At 40.8% G+C, this 21,764-nt stretch overlaps 1 protein-coding gene across 2 annotated transcripts in view; it reads right to left on the bottom strand.

Moving 5' to 3' along the window:
* LOC145983309 (larval cuticle protein A2B-like) overlaps positions 1-12,472 on the bottom strand; it is a 54,781-nt gene extending 42,309 nt beyond the window's left edge. The window contains exon 1 of one of the 2 annotated variants that reach the window (XM_083116454.1): positions 12,385-12,472. Coding sequence is in view for 1 of the 2 variants with exons in the window: in XM_083116452.1 (XP_082972578.1) it covers positions 6,154-6,171 (18 nt within the window). In the remaining variant the exon portion in view is untranslated. Of the gene's footprint in view, positions 1-6,153; positions 6,202-12,384 lie in introns of those variants that run through there. The other variant, XM_083116452.1, reaches the window with a different exon arrangement.
* Between the last annotated feature and the right edge of the window lie 9,292 nt (positions 12,473-21,764).

The raw sequence follows: 21,764 nt of genomic DNA, 5'->3' as shown, positions 1-21,764 counted from the left end.
AAGCACATCGAAACAAATGGTCGCCTGTTTTTTTCGGGAAAACTGGTCATGTGGCAACTGTGCCTTTAGAGGAACGTAGAACGGTCAACTCTGAATGGTACACAACAATTTGTTTGCCAGAGGTCTTCGGTCAAATACGGAAAACAAACAAACGCCGTCGGATCATTCTTCATCAAGACAATGCCAGCTGTCACACATCTCGTCTAACAACCGACTTTATGAACAGTCAAAAAATCGAATTGATGGGTCATCCGCCGTACAGTCCTGATTTGGCACCCAATGACTTCTTCTTGTTCCCGAATGTCAAGAATAAATTGCGTGGACAACGATTTTCGTCGGCGGAAGACGCCGTTGATGCGTTCAAAAACCATATTATGGAGGTGTCTCAAGAAGATTGGAAAAACTGCTTTGACAAATGGTTCGAACGAATGCAAAAGTGTATTGACCATAAAGAAGAATACTTCGAAAAACAATAAAGCAGTTTTCAATGCCAAATTCCTGTTTTTTCATTGTTAGGCTCAAAATATAAATAGTGACCCTCGTACTCGTACATCAAACATAGTATTTCTTCGAATAAATATACATATGTGTGTGTGTGTGTGCATTTAATATGTACGTAATTTAAGACATATACATGAGCGTTCGTGTGCTCATGTGAACATTATCAGGCGACGTGTCTGTACAGTTGTCGCTTGGAAGCGAACCCTCACTAATCAATGCAACCTTTCGAACAGACACAATAAGCTGCACGTGTCGGTTGTCATTTGGGTGTGAACACCCACTGTCGCTTGTCGCCTGTCGCTTCGGCCTGAAGTCTCCTTAAAACAGAGAAAATAAGTTACAAGGCTACAAAGAAGGCCCAAGACAAGAAAAAAGAGAAACAAAAATTAGATGGGAAGAAGAAGTAGGCCTTTTTTGTTACTCCTGAGACGGGGGGGGGGGGGGTAGTGAATGTCCCTGCTCTATAATGCTTCTTGTCTCAGCAATTATTTCCAATATTCTTATTTGTTTACATATTTAATTAATATCCTCCATCTTCTCCATACTTATTCATTGACGTACACAGGGTTTTCACAAGAAGGTGTTTTAAAATACACTTCTGTGCATTTAAGTTTTTCTGAATATTACAAATGAAGGATCAGGTAGAAAAATACAAGTAAGTCAATTTGCTGTCATCAGCGAAATAGCGGTGTCATTCCCTGCCAACTTCTCAACGTGCTTTCTTTCAGACATTCGACGCTTCTATTCATCAAAACATGTTTTGTACCTTTTCATTTACATGTTGAGTAACGTTTTTTAATTAACATTCATTTTTCTGGAGTTTAACGCGACTTAACTTACCGTTTTTTCGGCCCAGAGCCTTCAAATAACAGCTGTTCCACATTGCTTGAACACAAAAAGATAAGAAGAATACAAAGTACATACGAGGTGTGGCTAGAAAAAAAAAACCGGATTGATATTGCTGTCGACAAACGGCAAGCGCGTCAAGGTCAAGCGGTGCATGAGTGTATAACGTGATATCCTGCCTATCGACTGCGTGATTGTCCAGGGTGTGTCGCAGTCAGTTCCGCTGTAGCTTGTGGACGAAGTGAACCGTACATCTGTGCTCCGTAGGAAAAATGTTAAGTGTGAAAGTGGAACAGCGTATCAATGTGAAGTTTCTTATGAAACTCGGAAAATCCGCCACAGAAACTTATGGTTTATTGAAGGAAGTATACGGAGATGAGTGTTTATCACGCGCGCAAGTGTTTGAGGGGTTTCAAAGATTTAAAGAGGGACGAGAAGTGACCGCGGATGACTTGCGTCCTGGACAGCCTTGCACGTCAAAAACGGAATCAAACATACAAATGTCGGTGAATTGATTCGAATTGGGTACCCGAAGGTCAAACTGTCAACCAACATTATTTCATTAAGGTGCTGACGACCCTTTGTGAGCGAGTAAGAACATTACGACCTGGTTTGTGGAAAAGCAAGTAATGGATTCTTCATCAGGAAAATGCTCCTGCCCACACGGCCATTGTCAGTCAAGGCTTTTTTTGGCCAATCATGGGATCCCAGTGTTAGAACATCCACCCTATTCCCCGGATCTTGCTCCTTGCGACTTTTTTTATTCCCAAAGGTCAAATTAGCACTGAAAGGAACCAGATTTACGACCGTAGGATCTGTGAAAAGAAAAACGACGGAGGTCATGAACATGGTTTCAGAAAATTATTTCCAGTAATGGAAGATTCGTATGGAGCGGTGTATCGATAGTGCAGGGGAGTACTTTGAAGAGGATAATGTTCGTATTGTACAAAATAATCAATAAAAGATTTTGTAGCAACAGTCCGGTTTCTTTCTAGCCACACCTCGTTTTCTACGCAAGTTGTTCCCTTTTAGAACACACCAATAGAAGGAGATATTAAAAATCACTCATCAGTGAGATACAATTAGAAAATCTTTAGAGTTTTCCTTAGAAACAGCAACGAAGAATTTCCCTCTTTTCCCTTCACACAAATTGCTTCAAAATTTCCCTACACGGAGGGAAATTTCTCTCTACATTTTCCATCACTTGTTATGAAGTGATATTGTGCTCCCCACGTGGGCGGTGAAGGTAGCTAGGAGACGCGGGGGTGGCAGAGGGTGTTGTGCCGCGATGCAGCCAATCTTAGAGCAAAACAGATAACAAGAAGAGCTCTCCACAATGGAAGAAAACTTTCGATAAGAAAGTTTCTCTAGGCTACAGTTCAAAGTTGGCGAAATGTCGTCTGCGTATTGGCGTTCATCTCGAAAGAGTCTGGACAGAAAATTCTCCATCGAATGCTAGCCTCAGGAAAATCTGTACATGTTATTAGTATGAATCTTATTTCCTTATATCGTTTATTTTACACTAATAATGGGACTCCTAGATCCTGAAACACTGACCCCCTTGCAATGCGTTATGTGTGTTGCCTAACTTTCGGCGATAGCAGAACTTCCTATTGAAAAGTTGCTATTGAAGTCGGCTCATAGCCGTAAAGTTAGGCAACACACATAACGCATTGCAAGGAGGTCAGTGTTTCAGGATCTAGGTGTCCCATTATTATTGCCGGTGACTGTACCGGGTGGCCAGAATTAAAGTTACCAAACTCAGAGCCCTCTGTAGCCTGTTTGAGGCATCGTAGAACTCTGAAATTTGGTGAATCCACTATGCAGACCATGGGGAAGAGGATGGCGATAAAAAAGAAACTAGTTCAATTTTCCGCCACCAGGTTGAAATGTGGCGCTGTACGTCCATGATAACTGCTCCAATTGGTTATGGATTTGCCTTTACCTTGCAATCTTGCAATAAACGAGAGATTATTTTCTCGCAACTTCCAGCCACTAACAAATGTCTTTCCAATTAATAACTCAGCTAAATCACTTAACGTGTCTAGAGGCTTGATTGATTTGCTTCATTTTACTTCGCTTTTTTCGCCACTTTTGGCTAATCGCGAAGATGAGGATGAGTTGTGATATGATGAAACTGATAAAGGGACACTCACAAAAAAAAACTCATTCAAAGGCCGGGATTAAAATCCTGTATCCTGGCCAGACGCCAGAGCCTCGTTAGCCTGCAAGACTTCAGTTACCGGTGTGTACCACATAGAAGGGAGGTTGACATTTGGGTTCTTCCTCAGAAGGTAACTTGTACAGTCACGGACATTTCTGGGTTGTAACGATCAATGGGATAGTTACAACACAGAAGTGCCCGTGAGTGTACGAGCGTGAGAGTGGGTGTAAAAATCGTCCTTACGTGAAAATTTGTTTTGATTTGATTTTTGTTATTTAGCGTCGCTTTTATTCCACTTTTAGGTAGTCGTGGCGATGAGGACGAGGGGCGATATGATGAAATTGATTCACAAAGAACACCCAGGCCAAAGCTCAAACCCGGGATCCCTGGCGTCGTAGAGCTCTGAGCTAACCACTCCGCCACTGCTTTTACGTGAAAATGTCATCAACCTTTCGCAAATACAGGGTACCATGGTGTTTAACACTCCTTAACTGTAGTTTGCAAATGATTACGTAAGGGATGTATACAGTTTTGATATAACCGCACACCGTGGTTTCCCTCCGTGGTTTCGGACGCCAGTTCTATGACTTCCGGCATACTCCCCCCCATCCGTATGCAATTAACTGAAAGCTCTCCACGCTCGAGTGACTGAAAATTCCAAAGTTTGTTTCCCTAAGGTTGCCATAGAAACAAAATGTCATAGGATCCTTCCTCTCTGTTGATGCGTGCGGGGTAAAAAGAGGAGGAAATTTGTGCGTACGGCTCCTCTGCGTTATTGGAAACGCACTACTTACGCAATCTGTTCGGGCGAAAAGGAACACGAGATAATATAGATACCCACGCCCTTGTAACCGTCTCTTCAATGCTGTTTATTATGTTTCCTTAATGACGTAAGTAAAGATTGAAGAACGTTGGCGAAGTCTCGTCTTGTCCGTCTCGTTCTCGTATCGAATTACAAATGCTTCTCTTGTCCTCGGTTTCTTCTCGATGTCTGAAAAACCTCACCGATGGTATCGTCGATGCCTTGTAATCAACACCAGTGAAAGCACATATAGTGGTTCGGCTCCTAGTTTAAATTGTAGGACCAGTCTCAATTAGCCTATCTGTGCATAAAAGGAGACTTAAAACTCAAACTCCATTTCTGAAAGTCTGTCTCGCTTCTATCTGAGGTCTCCAAACACATATAACCATTGGAGAGAGGTATTTATTGTAACAACCCGTGACGCATCAAGATATTATGTACATACAGAGGTGTCTCGTGAACGCATGCGTCAATTGTGGGAAAAAGGCTTGCTCTGCGACGACATTCATGAGCGTTTCTACATTCTAATGTCTTTATATAGGAGAAGTATTTATTTTACACGAAAGCGCTGAACTAAGCTTATATTACATTTATTGGATCTGAAGTGACACACGCATCAATTGTGGGAAAAAAATATTACTTTCTTTCACTTCAGATCCAAGAAATGTAATATAAGCTTAGTTCAGCGCTTTCGTGTAAAATAAATACTTCTCCTATATAAAGACATTAGAATGTAGAAACGCTCATGAATGTCGTCGCAGAGCAAGCTGTCCTTTTTCCCACAATTGACTCATGCGGTCACGAGACGCCTCTGTGTACATATATATATTCACATACATACATATGGATCCGCCTACAGACCTCCGTGACGGAGTGGTTAGCACAGCGTGCTACTAAAACAGGTGTGCCGGGTTCGAATCCCGACCTTGGCGTGGGTGTTCTTTGTGAATGTCCCTCGTCGATTTTATCACTTCGTGCCTCCCCGATGGCGTATGGGTAACGTCGTTGCCTTGTAATCAAGGCGTCCCGGGTTCGATATCCGGTGGAAGCACGATGTGGTTCGGATCCCAGTATAAACTGTAGGTCCATTCCCGATTAGCCTCACTGTGCATAAAGTGGACTTAAAACACCAACTCAATCAATCAATCAATCCAATATGAGGAGAGGTGTAAGGAGTGACGCTTTGTGAAGACACCCAATCAACCTCACTTACATGTTGCACACCCTGGACTGCAGACTAACGAGGTTCTGGCGTATTGACCTGTGGCGAGTATAATCCTCTAAGGGACTTGTGCTGTCCGTATCTGTTTGTGATTGTCCCTTCATCTATTTCATCTTCTCATCATTCATTTTAATCTTCGCAATTAGCCAAAAGTGACAGAAACGCAAAGTAAAATAAATCATTCATTATTTATTTCAGTCCAGTCCCGATTAGCCTATCTGTGCATAAAGTGGACTTAAAACAGCAACTCAAACTCATGACTTCATCTCTCATCCACATCGTCGTAAGTAGCCAAAAGTGGCAGAAAAGCGACGTTAAATAACAAAAATCAAAATCAAATTAAAGTAATATTAATCAGATAATATTTTACAAATGTAATGAATAGCATCAAGCAATAGGTACTATTATTATTAACGAGGTATAACTATTAAAATTTTGCTATTCTTGGAATGCTGAAAGTTGAAACCCCATTATTTCTCTATATATACAGTCATCGTCGCGATTAGTCAGAAGTGGAGGAAAAGCGACGTAAAATAACCAAATCAAGCAAGCATCCCGGTCAAGAGGAATCTCATCCCATAGTAGAGATGTTAGTAGAAGCATACAAGCGTAACTTACCAATCTCAAGGTGCACATCTTTCCAGTCTTGTCCACAGGTATGGTGAGCCGTGCAGCAACTGAGCATAAGTGAAAGTGAACCAGCTAAAAGAAAGGTGTCCCTGAGTCCCCCGCCCTTCCCCTCTCTCCCCCTTACTAGCATGATCTCATCGTTTTCCCTCTCATAAGCCGATTCCAGAAGGTTCTATCCAGGAATTTGTTATGCAACATTCGGATACACTGGAGCAACGCCATCCTCTGGATACCTCGCGGCTAAAATGTCTTCAGCACTCTGAAGATCGCGTTAAGCTTCGTTGCAAATGCATAAACCTTATGGGCTGGTCAATGGAGGTGACGGTTTGACCTCGATACAAGGGCCGTTATTATTTACTGGTGAAATATAGTTATTTTCGATTTATAACGATCGTTTTCTAAGAAGTATTTGCGAGAAAATGCCGTGGTCAGGTTTTGTGCGGATGGATAGGTGGACACATTTGTTTCTTTCGATCAGGGTTGCCAATTTCACAAGGAGTCAAACCATACCCGCAATTCAAAATTGCATTTAAGAGAGCTTTGAGACCAAAGCGACATATATCCGAACCTAGGTTGCACTTGTTGCTCACGTTGATTGATTGATTTGAGTTTTTACTTCGCTTTTGTGCCACTTTTAGCCATTCGCGAAGATGGGTATGAGTGATGATATGATGAAATTGATGAAGGAACACAAACAAAGAACACCCATGGCCAGACCAAGATTCGAACCCGGGACCTCAGGCGTCGTAGCGCGCTGTGATAACTACTCCACCACGGAGGTCGGTTAGTCTCTTCGCTTCGTTCGGACTGGGCTGTTTCCTCATCGTGTCGCCTCGGTCTGTTGTACATGCACCGCGTTGAATGATTTGCTTTAGACTGAAGGGGCCCGTGTCGCTTCTCGCTTGCCGATTCGGTGTGAGGGAGATTTAAGACCGAAGCGGCAAGCAACACGGAGAATTCACACCGAAGCGGCAAACGACAAGCGATACGAGTCCCTTCAGTCCAAAGTAAAACATTCACCGCACATGCGCGAACAACAGACAGAAGCCATACGATGCACGGTATTGTGAAAACATCACTGTTCGAGCAACACGTGCAGCTTGTCGTGTCGCTTCGGTTCGAAAGGTTGCATTTGATTCTGAAGGTTAGTTTCCTAGAGACACGTGTTGCTTGTTACTTCGATCTGAAAACCCTCTTTGGGATAGTATTGAGCGTCTTCTCTCTCTACATGTGTAGGGTGGCCTAAAAAGTAAGCGAATTCTTAGCTACTCAATGTAAGAGATATGAAAAATCTGCAAGTGATGAAACTGGAGTCTACAGTGTTTTTACATGCCGATTAAAGCAGAGAACAATGAATGAAATGTGTGCGTGTGTATTTTTGTTATTATTCAGATGACTACTATTCACACTTTTTGAAGTTGATAGGAATTTCTTATTCTCGTCTACAATAGAGGAATCAGAATTTTCGCACTCGAAAAAATTGTATTGAATTTGAAATCCACACACAACAATTCAGAAGTGCATTGTTGCAGTACATAGTAACATTGTGTTCAATAATGCCATTCGATTACCGCAGTAATAAATACGTTTGCTTGAAAATTTTGTACAATGAAAAATTAGACAATTGACATTGGTGTCCAGATTTCGGTGCGTCTTGCCAATGATTTAAGTATCTTGCCTGAACACCAATGCCAAATGTGAGGTTTTCCAAATGTAAGTTATTTCTTAAGTATGACGTGTTTGTTTTGTTTTCCAGGTACTCTCACCAGCAACTTTCACCAGTAGTGGAGGCGCCGTTTTCAACCCGAATGCTATCTCAGGGTCCTAATTGAACGTAACAAGCTGCCAATTCTTAGACAGGTAAGATTAACAGATATGCATCTTGAAATTATACTTATGGCAATATTGATGTTTCATGAATATGGCTGTTCAAATGACAAGGTTGATGATACTGTAGTCTCCTTTCGTCTCGTGTAAGAGAAAGCCTGTCTCCTCCTTGTCTCGGTCCCCAACATAATGTTACAATCTCGTCTTGTGTTGAGTGTCTTAATAGGTACAAAAGTACTTAATAACACTAGTTATAACATTCAGTTTCTGTACACTCCTGTTGAGATAAAGTGCCACGCTTTATAATGGTCAAGTATGTGCCACTTTTTTTTAACAGGAGTGTGCATTAAACTACAATATGTGCAGTTCGAGAGCATAATATGGTGGAAAGGCATCGTTCATCGATGAAAATCATAAAAATGGTCAATCACTACGTAAAATTTCCTTATATTACTGCACAGCGTGATTCATGGATACTTTCTTTTTCACCCTTTACCCAGGTAGCAGGCCTACACGTATATGATTTTCCATATTTATCATTCATAGTATCTAATTACGCATTTCGAGATACGTCCAGATAATGTCTTGACCCTCCGAAAAGTCTTACCAAATTCAAAATGAAATAAGCAAATATTACTTGTTTACTGTTGCATAATATGAAATTGATTTATTTCGTCAGAGCTTACACAAAGTTAAGAATTTGTTTGTCATTGCAGCTTTGCGTTGACAATGCTTGCGAAAATTTATGTGCACCACTATTAATAATAATACACATCAAATAATCATCAAGGGCCACCCAGATGGCGCAGTGGTAGCGTCGTAGCCTTGTAATCAACGGGTCCCGGGTTCGATTCCCGGTGGAGGCACATAGTGGTTCGGATCCCACTTTAAACTGTAGGTCCAGTCCCGATTAGCCTTTCTGTGCATAAAGTGAACTTAAAACACTAACGCAATCAATAATCATCAAAGACTTTCTTTTTCATCAACTGGACCTAACAACCTTTTCGGAATTCATTTTTCAATCCACTGAAAATTGTCATTGACATTAATTTCTTTGGTAGGACAGCTGGCCTTACACAAAATTCAGTGATCTTGTAGGTCTTTTCCATCGCGCTACGACGCCAGGGGTCCCGGTGGGTTCGAATCCTGGCCTGGGCATGGATGTTTGAGAGTGTCCATTCATCAGTTTCATCATATCATCATTCATCCCCATCTTCACAAATTAACCGAAAATGGCACAAAAAACGAAGTAAAATAAATCAAATAAAAAGAAAAATTGTAGGTATTTTCCAGTCTTACGGCGGGCGCCCTATATACTGGCAAGGGAAGTGGGGAGCGGGAAAGCGACCAATCCAGCGCGATAGGAAACGCAGCAGTCTGTAGAACGAGGTGTGGGCAGAACTTCCTCCTCTCGACGTCATAACTCTCGGCGCCACCGCTGTTGTCTGATTGGTCTGCTGCGTATTCCCCGTTCTCACTTCCCTTGCCAGCATATGGGACGTCCGCCGTAAGACTGGAAAAGACCCATAACTATAAATAACCCTAGACAATGAATACGTGCTGTTGTGTCTATCATATTTTTACATGTTCATGTAATAGCAACAGTAATAATAATTAATTGACCTATTTTAATAACGTTATTATTATTATTATGAGACATTTTATCGCATCAACCCGTCAATTATAATCATCATTATTATTATTATTACATGTGAGGCAGTTGTATCCACTATCTTTTACACTCTCGCCCTCTCAAGGTCACCCGGCGAGAAGAAAGTCCTTTCTGGGCTCTCAGACACTCTCTCCGGCACTTTCACTCTCTTCCGATGCACAGAATACCGAAAGGAGTTTGTGGGCGCCACTCAGCACGTGTCAGTCACCTCATTAACTGTAACATCCCCTTTCTAACCGTTCTCTGCGTGTCTCCAATTGCCACATAGCAGGAAGTGATGGAAATCGATGAATAGAAAGATTTCCAACAGGTTTCCAACCTCCCAGTCATCTTCCTGATGCTGTATACAAGATCTGAGAATGCCGGCCTCCGTTTCACTACGACGACAAGGATCCCGGGTTCGAATCCCAGCCTAGGCATGACTGTCCCTTTATCAATGTCATCATATCATCAATCACAATACCTCATCTTCGCGATTAGCCAAAAGTGGCAGAAGTGTGAGGTAAAATAAACTAAATCATCTGAGGATGGGACATCCCCAATGGCGTAGTTCTAACGTCATCGCCTTGTAATAAAGGGTCCCATGTTCGATACCCAGTGGATGCACAGTACTTCGGATTCCACTTTAAACTGTGGTCCAGTCCCGATTAGCCGATCTGTGCATAAATTGGACTTAAGACAATAATTCAACATTAATCTGAGAATGTTGCAAGGTTAAGCTGTGTTTGGAAAGTTACCTTTTAAAATTAATTGAGTTATAGTTACAATTAGTTGGCTTAAAAAGTAACTGGGTTACAATTATAGAAACTCTTTATAAAAATAACTCAGTTATAGTTAGTGTTGCAGTTATTTTCTGCTTGGAATTTACTTACAAACAAATTACATATATGCCTCTGGTATCGAATGTAGGTTCTTCATATATTTATATCATTACATAAAATAAGAGATGGATGCACATAGTGGTTTGGATCCCGCATCTCTTCCTCACGTCTATCCCTTGGCCTCAACCTCACCAAGCACTCGACCTCCCTTATCCACCCTCACAAGTCTTACGGAGGGTGAAGATGAGGTCTGCTCTCCCTGATCCGCCCTCACAAGTCTTACGGAGGGTGAAGGTGAGATCTGCCATCCCTAATCCACCCTCACGAATCTTACGGAGGGTGAAAGTGAGGTTTGCCCTCCCTTATCCACTCTCATGAGTCTTACGGAGGTGAAGGTGAGGTCTGCCCTCCATTATCCACCCTCACAAGTCTTACGGAGGGTGAAGATGAGGTCTGCTCTCCCTTATCCGCCCTCACAAGTCTTACGGAGGGTGAAAGTGAGGTCTGCCATCCCTAATCCACCCTCACGAATCTTACGGAGGGTGAAAGTGAGGTTTGCCCTCCCTTATCCACCCTCATGAGTCTTACGGAGGTGAAAGTGAGGTCTGCCCTCCATTATCCACCCTCACAAGTCTTACGGAGGGTGAAGATGAGGTCTGCTCTCCCTTATCCGCCTTCACAAGTCTTACGGAGGGTGAAAGTGAGGTCTGCCATCCCTAATCCACCCTCACGAATCTTACGGAGGGTGAAAGTGAGGTCTGCTCTCCCTTATCCACCCTCACAAGTCTTACGGAGGGTGAAGATGAGGTCTGCTCTCCCTTATCCGCCCTCACAAGTCTTACGGAGGGTGAAAGTGAGGTCTGCCATCCCTAATCCACCCTCACGAATCTTACGGAGGGTGAAAGTGAGGTTTGCCCTCCCTTATCCACCCTCATGAGTAGTGTTGCCCACGAGACGAGATTTTGGCCTGTCTCGTCTCGTGGAGTCTCGTGGTAATGCTGTCTCGTCTCGAAAATATTCGTTTGTCTTATGGCACATGGTCAATCTCGTCTCGTCTCGAATTTTTAAAAGCCTGTCCCGTCTCGTCCCGTGGGCAACACTACTCATGAGTCTTACGGAGGGTGAAGATGAGGTCTGCTCTCCCTTATCCGCCCTCACAAGTCTTACGGAGGGTGAAGGTGAGGTCTGCCTTCATGAGGGTCGCCCTCCGTATGGTGAATACCTCAGGATACCACAGGACAAGTGGCATCTTCTCGTCCTGAAATTCAAGAAGAGACCAAGGCTTGCATATCTCGTCTCGTGCCAGCCTTATTTCACATTAATTCTGGAGAAATTGTTTGTATAAATTGTTGGGAACATTGACCCTTATCTTGCGACGAGTTATTGCAATGTTATGATATTTGAAGCTCCGTCTGCACCACGCCCAACCCGGAAGGAATGAACAAATAAAGGGAAGGGGTGTCTGCAAGTGCAGATGAACCTATAAAACACGTCGGGCTTCGATTTCCAACAATAGAATTGCTGTTAGCAGAGAAAGTATGTGTTGAAAAGGAAAGGTTATTAATTCTAACCAAAGCAGATGGGCCAGTAAAGTTTCTTTGGGGAAATGAAAAAGGATGGTTTTATTGATCAACGTGAGTTCATTAACCCACCCTCCCAGTGCTTCCCTACCAGTTTGCACTGCAGTGTACTCCACTTCCTTCCACACTCTGAGACACAACTAATATCAAAATCTCATCTAGTCACTTCTAATTAATGTCACTGAACTAAGTAAAGCAACAACATACACAAAAATATGGTAGCAATGTCCATACCAGTAACTTTCAGTTTCTCAACGCAAAATATTAAGATTAACATTCAACATCCAACTGATCAGAAGATTCAGTCCTCGACACTTACTTGAGCAACATAATCTTCTAATTAAATAAAATAACACTTTTTAGAAACTGCAAAATACTTTTTTCAAGCTCCATTGTTACACATACTTCTTCTTCTTTCTTTTTATGGCTCACACCGCGTTTGCAGTTTCTAGCCAAAGTTGCCGAGTTCAGGTTCTATTGTTAATATCTATGTTCTAAACTGTTGTTGAATGTCATTCACTTTCTTCGAAACACTAATGTCTTCCTGTTCTTATGTTATAACAGTTTTGTGAAGTTATTAATTTAAATTGTAGTGTGAATCATCGTGGTTGTTTAAATAGTAAACTTATGTTTTCTAGCCAACCTATAGAGAATCCAAATAACTGCAGTGCGAGGTTCAGATATTAGTGTAGATAAGGATATCGGAAATGGTACCTGTGCATGTTGTAAGTTTTTATATAGAAAGTCTCGGTACTGTTGTCTTAAGTGACATTCAAAAAATAAACGATTAAGTGTTTGATTAGTTTCTCCGCATTGGCAGGAAGTTGATGGCGCAATCTTTAAACGAGCCAAATGTTTATTTACTAATACATGACATGTTCACTGTCCGAGGTAGATTCATGTTTTGTTACCAAGGTCTATGATTTCTGACTTGAGCATGCCACTTATAGGATGTGGTATTTTGTAGCTCTGTTTTGCACCACTCCTCCCACTACACATACTTTCAACATTACACACATAAAATTTCATTCGTTAAATAAAAAAATGAAGAAAATGTACAAATGCTCACTTGGCAGTTTCAGCCCATAATTATGTTTCTTATTACAACACAGTCCATTAAGTTGAAAAAGAAGATACATATAAACATATTAAATTATTTGATGGGATTGGGCTCGTCTTAACTCCTACAATAATGTCCTCATTGGTAGCAAGAACGTGTATGGGATGGGTCGGAACCAAGTGCTTGACATGTAATACTCAGTAGCGGCGATTGGGTGCCAAAACTGGAGGTGGGGGGACAATGACAATTTACTTTATCTTGCTAGAAAGGGCTTAGCATTAAGATGCCATAAGGTGGGGGCGAAAATTAGGAAGAGGGGCAACTGCCACCCTACGTCCCCACCTAATCGCCGGCAGTGGTAATGCTGACTAGGATTAATATTTTATTAACAGCATTATTATTATTATCATTATTATCCCATGAACAGGTTAAAATATGATATAAGACAGGAGGTATAATAGCACATATTCATTATGTAACTGATGTCTAGTTAAAATCACTGAAATGTGTAAACAGAAATGTCATTACTCTCGGTTGATTAGTTATCAACTTTTAAAAGTGTGAAATACGTTAATTACATCTCACTCGGCCGCCATTACGTGTGCACTCGTGACCTAGAGGTCGCTTCTGATTGGTTATGCTACGAAAAATGCTACGGAAATAGGGTGGATCCTATTATCCTTCAGAAATGCCATGAAATTTGCAAATGCCGTAAGATTTTTCACTGTACAGGGTAACATTTTGGTCATGACATAAAATGTTGAGAAAAATATTAAGGAAAATGTTCTTGTCTAAAGCGGGCACAGGGTACGAAATCATTGAAAACTTGTGGGGGAGGGAGGAAGTTCTTCATCTACAAACCCCCTCCCCCACATACGATACATATTTGTAATGTTATTAAAAGTAAAAATAAATTACTCAATTAAATATATTGTTATTATTACTATTATTATTAATTACATAAAGGAAATTAATTTGTTACTTTTATACATATCAGATATTGCAATGCAGATAATTATTTCCCTTACTAACTGGTCAAAGATGTTAATAAATTATGAAATAGTTGAAGTGATTTTATTATGTGTAAGGTTTTGTAAGTTTGTGCTTTATGATGAATCAGATTTCATAGTTATTATGTTCTTGCATTCTTGTTTTACTTTATTGTGCGTATTGATGTAGATTTGTTATTGATCTCTTGAGAGAGAAAGCATTCAATACTCACAACTACACTAATTTGTGTGTGTTTTCGATATTATTCTTAGTAAAGTATGTTTGAAATTAAAAGTAATTGCTTATCTTTTGTTTGTTATAACAAAAACTCTCCCCCCCCCCGATTTTTTTTGGTGGGGAATTTGTGAGGCCAAGATTGTTTGTTGGGAGGAAATCCCCACCCCCAGGATTTCGCACCCTAAACAGGAAAGCAATTTTAAGTGGATTAAAAAAGAACATGATTCGAAACGTAACTACCATACCTGCCAAAAACTGCCCGTAAAGTTGCGAAAAGTCTTTTCACTCTCCTCACGAAACGTTCAAGCCCTTCCCTTCAAGATATCGCCTTTGAAAGTTAGTGTTGTAAACAGCGCCAGTCGACATCTGAATATAGCCTATTGTTCTCCGGGGGTTGTAAACTTTCGACGTTTTAGTGCGTACGAGGCTGTGTGTGTGTGTAATCAAGCGGAAGGAAATGCGTTTGCCAATAATGCTTTGTTATGGGACCTGTTTGTGTGAAATTGCATGTATGACCATAACCCTTATTTACTGCTGGTTCCGCAACCACAGACCCCTTTTTGCATTGAATGAATTCAACTCCCGAATCCCTAATTCCGCTATGCCGGCGCAGTGTTGCCAGGTTGTCAAGATGAAAATACGCGATAAAATCACAATCACAGGTTGAACATAAGGAACAGAATTTCAAAACACAGTGTATTGCCTTAATAAACATTTCTGCTTACCTTTACATCTTCAGAGCAGTTCTTTTTTATGGTAAAACTGCTAATAGATGTTGTAGATGAAGGTGATAGTTGACGTGAGACAGTTAAATAAGGGACTGTCCCTTAAAATTCGAGTCGCCTGGTAACCCTGGCTGCCAAGCGACAACGACATGCGTAGCTTCTGTCGCTTCGGTTCGGAAGGTTGCATTTATTACTGAGGGTTTGTTTCCAACGAATATGTGTTGCTTGTCGCTTCGGTCTGAAAGCTCCATATCACTTCCGACGAAATATTCTTGGCACGCCACTGTTAGAAGCCGTTTTTCCAAGAAGTGAAGACCTGTGTGCTTTCGTTAGCTTCCCTGAGGCTAATGTTAATATAACTGCGTCACACCAAAAATTGAGAGTTGTGTCAGTGAGTTCCTGGATAGGTATCGCTTTCACCTTGGCATTCTCTCCGCGCAAAAGGAGGATGGTCTGTCCTTCAAAAGGACCGGCAAGTCAGGCGTGGTGACCTCATGCTGAAGAATGCAAGAGGGAATGATCAGCCCAATAGTTCACGCTTGAACATCACTTGGATATGCACCTGAGTTGATTTAGTTGGAGTAATGCTACTTCTAAACTCTGTGTTACATACCTCCACCTCTATACAAGGAATTTACCCTACGTTCCTCACGTCGTGAGTAAAAAGACAATCATTATAGTCCTGGTAAACTAAACTAAACCGTAGTTTACCTAAGGCCGAATCACAAGGAACTGGATTTCCAGTAGGAATGCCCTAGTTGGCACTGGACTGGCTACCTGGCTGGCTCCTTGACTGGTTTTGACGACTAGGCCATGTTCTAATTGCAACTGACTTTCTCTGCTAGATTCTGTTTAACAGCCAATCAGAACAAAGTTTGGCCATGTGAAGATAAACTGTGACTTTGGCTAAGCAAAGCTTTTTTGTCTGCAGTTTCTGAGTTATTATTCCAGATTTCTTCACACTTCCATTGTGAGACTGTTGATAGATCTATCATTTTGTACTTCGTTGCTAGGTTGACATGTACAGTTTATTCTACTTGTTCTTTTAATGCTAGTTGTCTGTGATATCTTAACAGTTGACAAAATAAAAAAAATGAACAAACTCAACATTCCAACTAAATAACATACGACTATAATACAGGGTGTCCGGGCTTCAGGTAAACAAAAAGAACATGCTATAACTTTCGAACGAATTGATAGAAATGTGCAAGCAAATACTCATTCGATAGGAAATATCTTCAAGATTTTATAGCCAACATGGCAACACTGCAACTGCTTCGAAGACACTGAAAGTTATTAATCAACAGTTTGGAACATGTATGAACTCGGCAACTTTGGCTAGAAATCTTAAAATACGCGGTGTGAGCCAGCAATATAAAGAAGAAGAAGAAGGCTAATATAATGTTCAGGGCATTACAACTGAATCCAGTATTGTAAGTGCAATATTTTTGTTTCCTAATATCTCTATAACTGTTAAAAATGTGTAGGATTTGAGATCATGTCTGACAACACCTTCTTGTAAGCTAGGGTTCATTTTGAAGAATTCATAAACAATACAATTACAATGGAAGCGTATTACTGCCTGCCTCTGCGCCTACCTCAGAAACAGACTTGATAGCAGACAGGGCTTATGTGAAGGGTGTGGCCATGTGGTTGTGAAGGTACGAGTCAGGGGAACAGAGTTTTATTTCAAGAATGTGGGTCACCCAGCTGGAAGTCTAAACATGCGAGTATTGTTTATCACCACAAGGCGGATGGATCTCACGTGCATACATGTTGACACTGTGGCGCTTAAGGGGATTATTCCTGAGTGAACTGATAAGGTAATTCCAGGGGGGGCCACTCCGCGACTTGCACGTTATTGGCTAGAGCTTGTGACGTCACCAAGCGGACACGAGCGGAAGAAAGCTATGCGTAGAATGTAGCAGATGGCCCATGAAACGCTGTGTTTTCATGCATCTTTTGATATTATACACCAAAGCTGTTAATTTAATTTGACAACAAGAGATCAAATACGCGATAGAAGAATACACTTATTTCGAAACAATGCATAGTTTATTTTTCATACATTATATGCGTGATATCTTGTCCCTGTAGGCTGTAGTCCACTGCCAGCTTTTCTTTCCAGCTAACCTATTGCATTTATTTTAAATGTCTAATTATAAGTAAAGTTCTTGTTCGGGCATATTCTGATATGAATTTTTACTGAATGTCCTGGAATTTCCGTTTAATATTTTTACGCTACTTTTCAGATTCTCCAGTTGATCGCCACGGTGAGGATAAATTTGTTTTTGTTATTTAGCGTCTTCTTCCACTTCTGGCTAATCGCGACGAACAGGATGAGCGATGATTAGTTTAAATTGATGAAGGGACACTCGCAGCAGGCACGTATCCAAGGGGGAGCTTAGGCGGCTCGAGCCACCCCGAAAGCTTGCGGTTTACAATAGTTAAAATGAGGTTTTTGGTTTCTTGTGGTGTGAAATAAAATAACGTGACGATAATTTAAGGAGAGAAATAATTATCGAGTCAAGTACGTATGCAAGGTGGGAATCAGGATGAGCGATGATTAGTTTAAATTGATGAAGGGACACTCGCAGCAGGCACGTATCCAAGGGGGAGCTTAGGCGGCTCGAGCCACCCCGAAAGCTTGCGGTTTACAATAGTTAAAATGAGGTTTTTGGTTTCTTGTGGTGTGAAATAAAATAACGTGACGATAATTTAAGGAGAGAAATAATTATCGAGTCAAGTACGTATGCAAGGTGGGAATCAGGGGACTCCAGCACCCCATTCAGGAAATTACGCTACATAAAATTAGGTTCATGGCTTCTTAAATAATGTGATGAAAATTTGAGATAAATAATTTTCTAGCCAAGACACAGAATGTTCTATAACCCTGTTATTGTTAATAGCGCGCACCCAAGTTGGGATCAGGGGGCTGGAGCCCCCCTTAATTTTTTCAGTTTACACTACATAAAATTATTTTTTTTATTTGATTTATTTCATTTTACTTCGCGTTTTGTTCCTCTTAGCTAATTTACGAAGATGGGAATGAGTGATGAAATTATGAAAATGATAAATGGACATTCACACACAACCATGGCCGAGCGGGATTCGAACCCGGGACCCTTGGCGTCGCAGCGCGATGTACTAACCACTCAACCACAGGGTCCGGCAAAATTAGTTTTTTGTTTTCTTGAATAGTGTGCCGATAATATATAAGGAGATAAATACTTACCAAGGCAACACGGAGAATGTTCTATAACCCTGTTGATAATATTGCATTAAAACTTTTCTTGTGCTTTCGGTGTTGTCGCAACACTATGCAAAGACTTGTCAGCATTTGGAAGCTGCAAACGTAGCGCCACACGTAGGACGATTCATTGTTATTTTTTAATCTCTGGAAAGCGCGAGAGGGAACGTTCTTGAATAAGAGAAGGAGTCGAACTACTGGCAACATTAACGAATCGTTTTATCTGTGGGACGTTCTAGAATATAATGAGGTTAAAATACGCGGCTTCAATTTCCAAGTTGATCTGTACAACAGAATCGCTTAATGAGTATTCAAGGATAAGTATGATAGTTCATACAGTCGATTAGTGATCAGTCAGTGTCTATTGGTGGCTTTATAAGATCTAGTGATTCGAAAATGAAAAGGACTAAATACCATAAAGTAACGAAGTCTAGTACTAGTTCCAGTTCGGGTCCAAAGCAGAAGGCATTAACGACAGCGGAATTTCCGGAGCCTCAGTGTAGTGCTAGTTCGGGTCGAGGGCCGAAGAGATCGAAGGTCTCTCTCTAAAGTGAATATTTAAGCAGTAACGGGTATTGGAGCGGTTAATTAAAAAAGAAATAAGCTGCACAGATCAACTGAAAATCAAAGTTTTGAGTGATGAGTTAGTTGTGCCCGGACCAAATTTTCCCAGAATTTTAGAAGAGGAGGGTTATGCATACTATTTTTGGTGGTCATTCTTCATTTTGCCATCTTTTCCTCTCTTGGACGTTCATTTTTTTAAGGAATACTTGGTCAAATTTGGTTATGACCTCACCAACCCTCCCTTGGGCACGTCACTGGAGATAAATGAGTAAGCATTTAATCATATTGGGAGAAGTAACACTAGATGTGTTGGGATCGGAAGGGTTTTCATTGTGAATTAATTGTTTCGAACTGTATTCGAGAAGACTTACTTTGTTTTGTGCCAATATATGAGAAGACTGCGGAAGTTGTGACAGACAATTGTGAACACTTGCGAGTGCTTAGGCCTCAATATGAATAATTTGGTGGGTTTCGGCTTTTATAAGAACTGTAAACATGGGAGGACAAGACACAGTAGTGGTGTTCAGGCTCAAATCAGAGAGAAATATTCGAGAAATTTCTGCGTCCAGTTCGCAGCCCACAGTTTGAGTCTCGCGTTGTCGAGTGTTGTCCATCCCGTGCGTGTGTAACAGCTTCGTAAAAACACTCGAAGACGCCATAGATGTTTTGATGTCTGATGATAAGAAATGGACCAACACACATACTGAGATGGTTCCGGCACACAATGTTAATGCATGGAAACAGAGGAGTTGAGTGGTAAAAAATGTTCCGATTTCACGTTCTGAATAATTTGGCAGCCTTGAACAGTGGCGACGATTTTGGGGATAGTTGCTCCCCATGTTTTTGCCTTCACACTATGACCTCTTTATCCTAACCCTTGTATACCAAGGGAAGAGAAAGTAAACTTTTCTTGCACCCCCCACTCCCGTTTTGAACCTAACTACCACCAATTGCCTTAAACATACAATTGTGAGGTTCTATCTATACCCCTTAAAATATGGTGTTTAGCCCCCCACGAAAGGAATTCCTGGATACGTGCCTGACTCGCAGAGAACACCTATGCCCATACTGGGACTTGAACCGGGCATTTCGGAGGCGAAATCGAAAGTCGACCACTTAACGCCCTCGGCTACAGAGCCGGAGAATGAATTAGATGATGGCTATTGTATAAAGGGTGTCTTTTCGGGAAACATTCAAATAGCAATATTTCTTCCAGGTAATATATCCTAGGAACTTCATTCTTGCGGGCTTATTAGGTTCTGGCATATGGGCCAACAATCTGTGTAGTACTCTGTACTGTTTGTGATCCACATGGATTTGTGATACAAAACAAAAATAATGGAACGATTATGCTGTTACGTTTTCCTGTATTTTAGGCACGTTGCATTTATCAGCCAACAGTCGGAGATTGCTTTTCGGTCGAATGATACTTCTAATAATCGGAGGTAAATGCAAGCTGAGAATTATAATTTGATCTCTTATCCACCTGAGTTGAGGATCTAATTTTTTGGATTTTATTTGTAACAATATTTACTACTGCGAGGAATTAAAAGAAACTTACGGCTAATTTCGTCACTGGCTTCCTATTCTGTAATAGTTACATTTGTTGTAAGAACATAATACATTAATTTACTTTGTATAAATATTACATTATCCATCGGTTTTCCTAATTAAATCTCATACCATATCCAAAACACACATAAAATGTGTTTTACTAATAATAGAGGTAGGTTTGGTTTGAGTTGGTTTTTTAAGTCTACTTTATGCACAGTAAGGCTAATTGGGACTGGACCCACAGTTTAAAGTGGGATCCGAACCACTTTGTGCCTCCACCGGGTATCGAACCCGGGACCCCTTTATTTCAAGGCCATGACGCTACCACTGCGCCCTTCGATTTAAAATTTTATACAAATAAAAATACATTTCGTAAAATTATCTTGCTCCCTTCGCTCACAATTTCTCCTATTCTTATAGTCCAAGTTCAGAGCCATAGCTATATGGGGCGGCGGGAGTCGGCCCTGGGAGCCCCCGTAAAATTATTTGCGCCCTATTAAAACAATTTCTTTCTATGAAACTTACTATCAAATATTAATGATGACACTGTAATCCAAGAAGTCATTGGTCAATCAAGGGATTCCTATTTTTTGTCAGGTGTCGAAACATGTATTTCAACTATAATATAATACAATTCACACAATATTTTGCAAAATGGTTAACGTAACCAGTAGGCAAACATTGTCTGCAGTGATACAAGAGTCTCTCCTTTGAAGGAAATAGAGTCCGTGGTGGACTAAGGGACCCATGTTTTAATGTTTTAGCAAGGTCAAAAAAAGTATTACAATTTTTTCCACAATTCATCAAAGTGCAGATCCTAACCATTATTATGTAATTAATCCGATTTGGCTTGTACAACATAACACAATGGTGTTGTTGGATTCTCGATAGATTCCTTTGTGCATAAAAAATCTTGCGTACTGGAAACTAGAGGGAATCATTATGAAGCATGATTTATAAAGGGCTCCCTTAATCAGTTCTGCAGAGAGGCCCAAAGCTGTTGTTAGTCATCAATTAACATTATCGACCTGTAAATATCAAGTAGGGTGAAGGCACATAATGGTTCGGATCCCACTTTAAACTGTAGGTCCAGTCCCAATTTATTTATTTATTTTATTTATTTATTTAGTGTGCATAAAGTGGACTTTAAACACCAAATCAATCTATTACAATATCAAGTAGGTACAGTCCCTATTAGCCTATTTATGTTAAACTTTATATTCCTTGGCAACCTGGAAAGGTCATTATCGAAATATTGCTATTTGATGTTGCTCGAAGTTTTTTTTTGTTCGTTGGAGTTTCAAGATACCATCCCTTTT

This window comes from Lepisma saccharinum, unplaced genomic scaffold, assembly GCF_977018435.1.
Source record: "Lepisma saccharinum unplaced genomic scaffold, izLepSacc3.1 HAP1_SCAFFOLD_767, whole genome shotgun sequence".
NCBI lineage: Eukaryota > Metazoa > Arthropoda > Insecta > Zygentoma > Lepismatidae > Lepisma > Lepisma saccharinum.
This window is presented reverse-complemented; position numbering and strand designations above follow the sequence as displayed.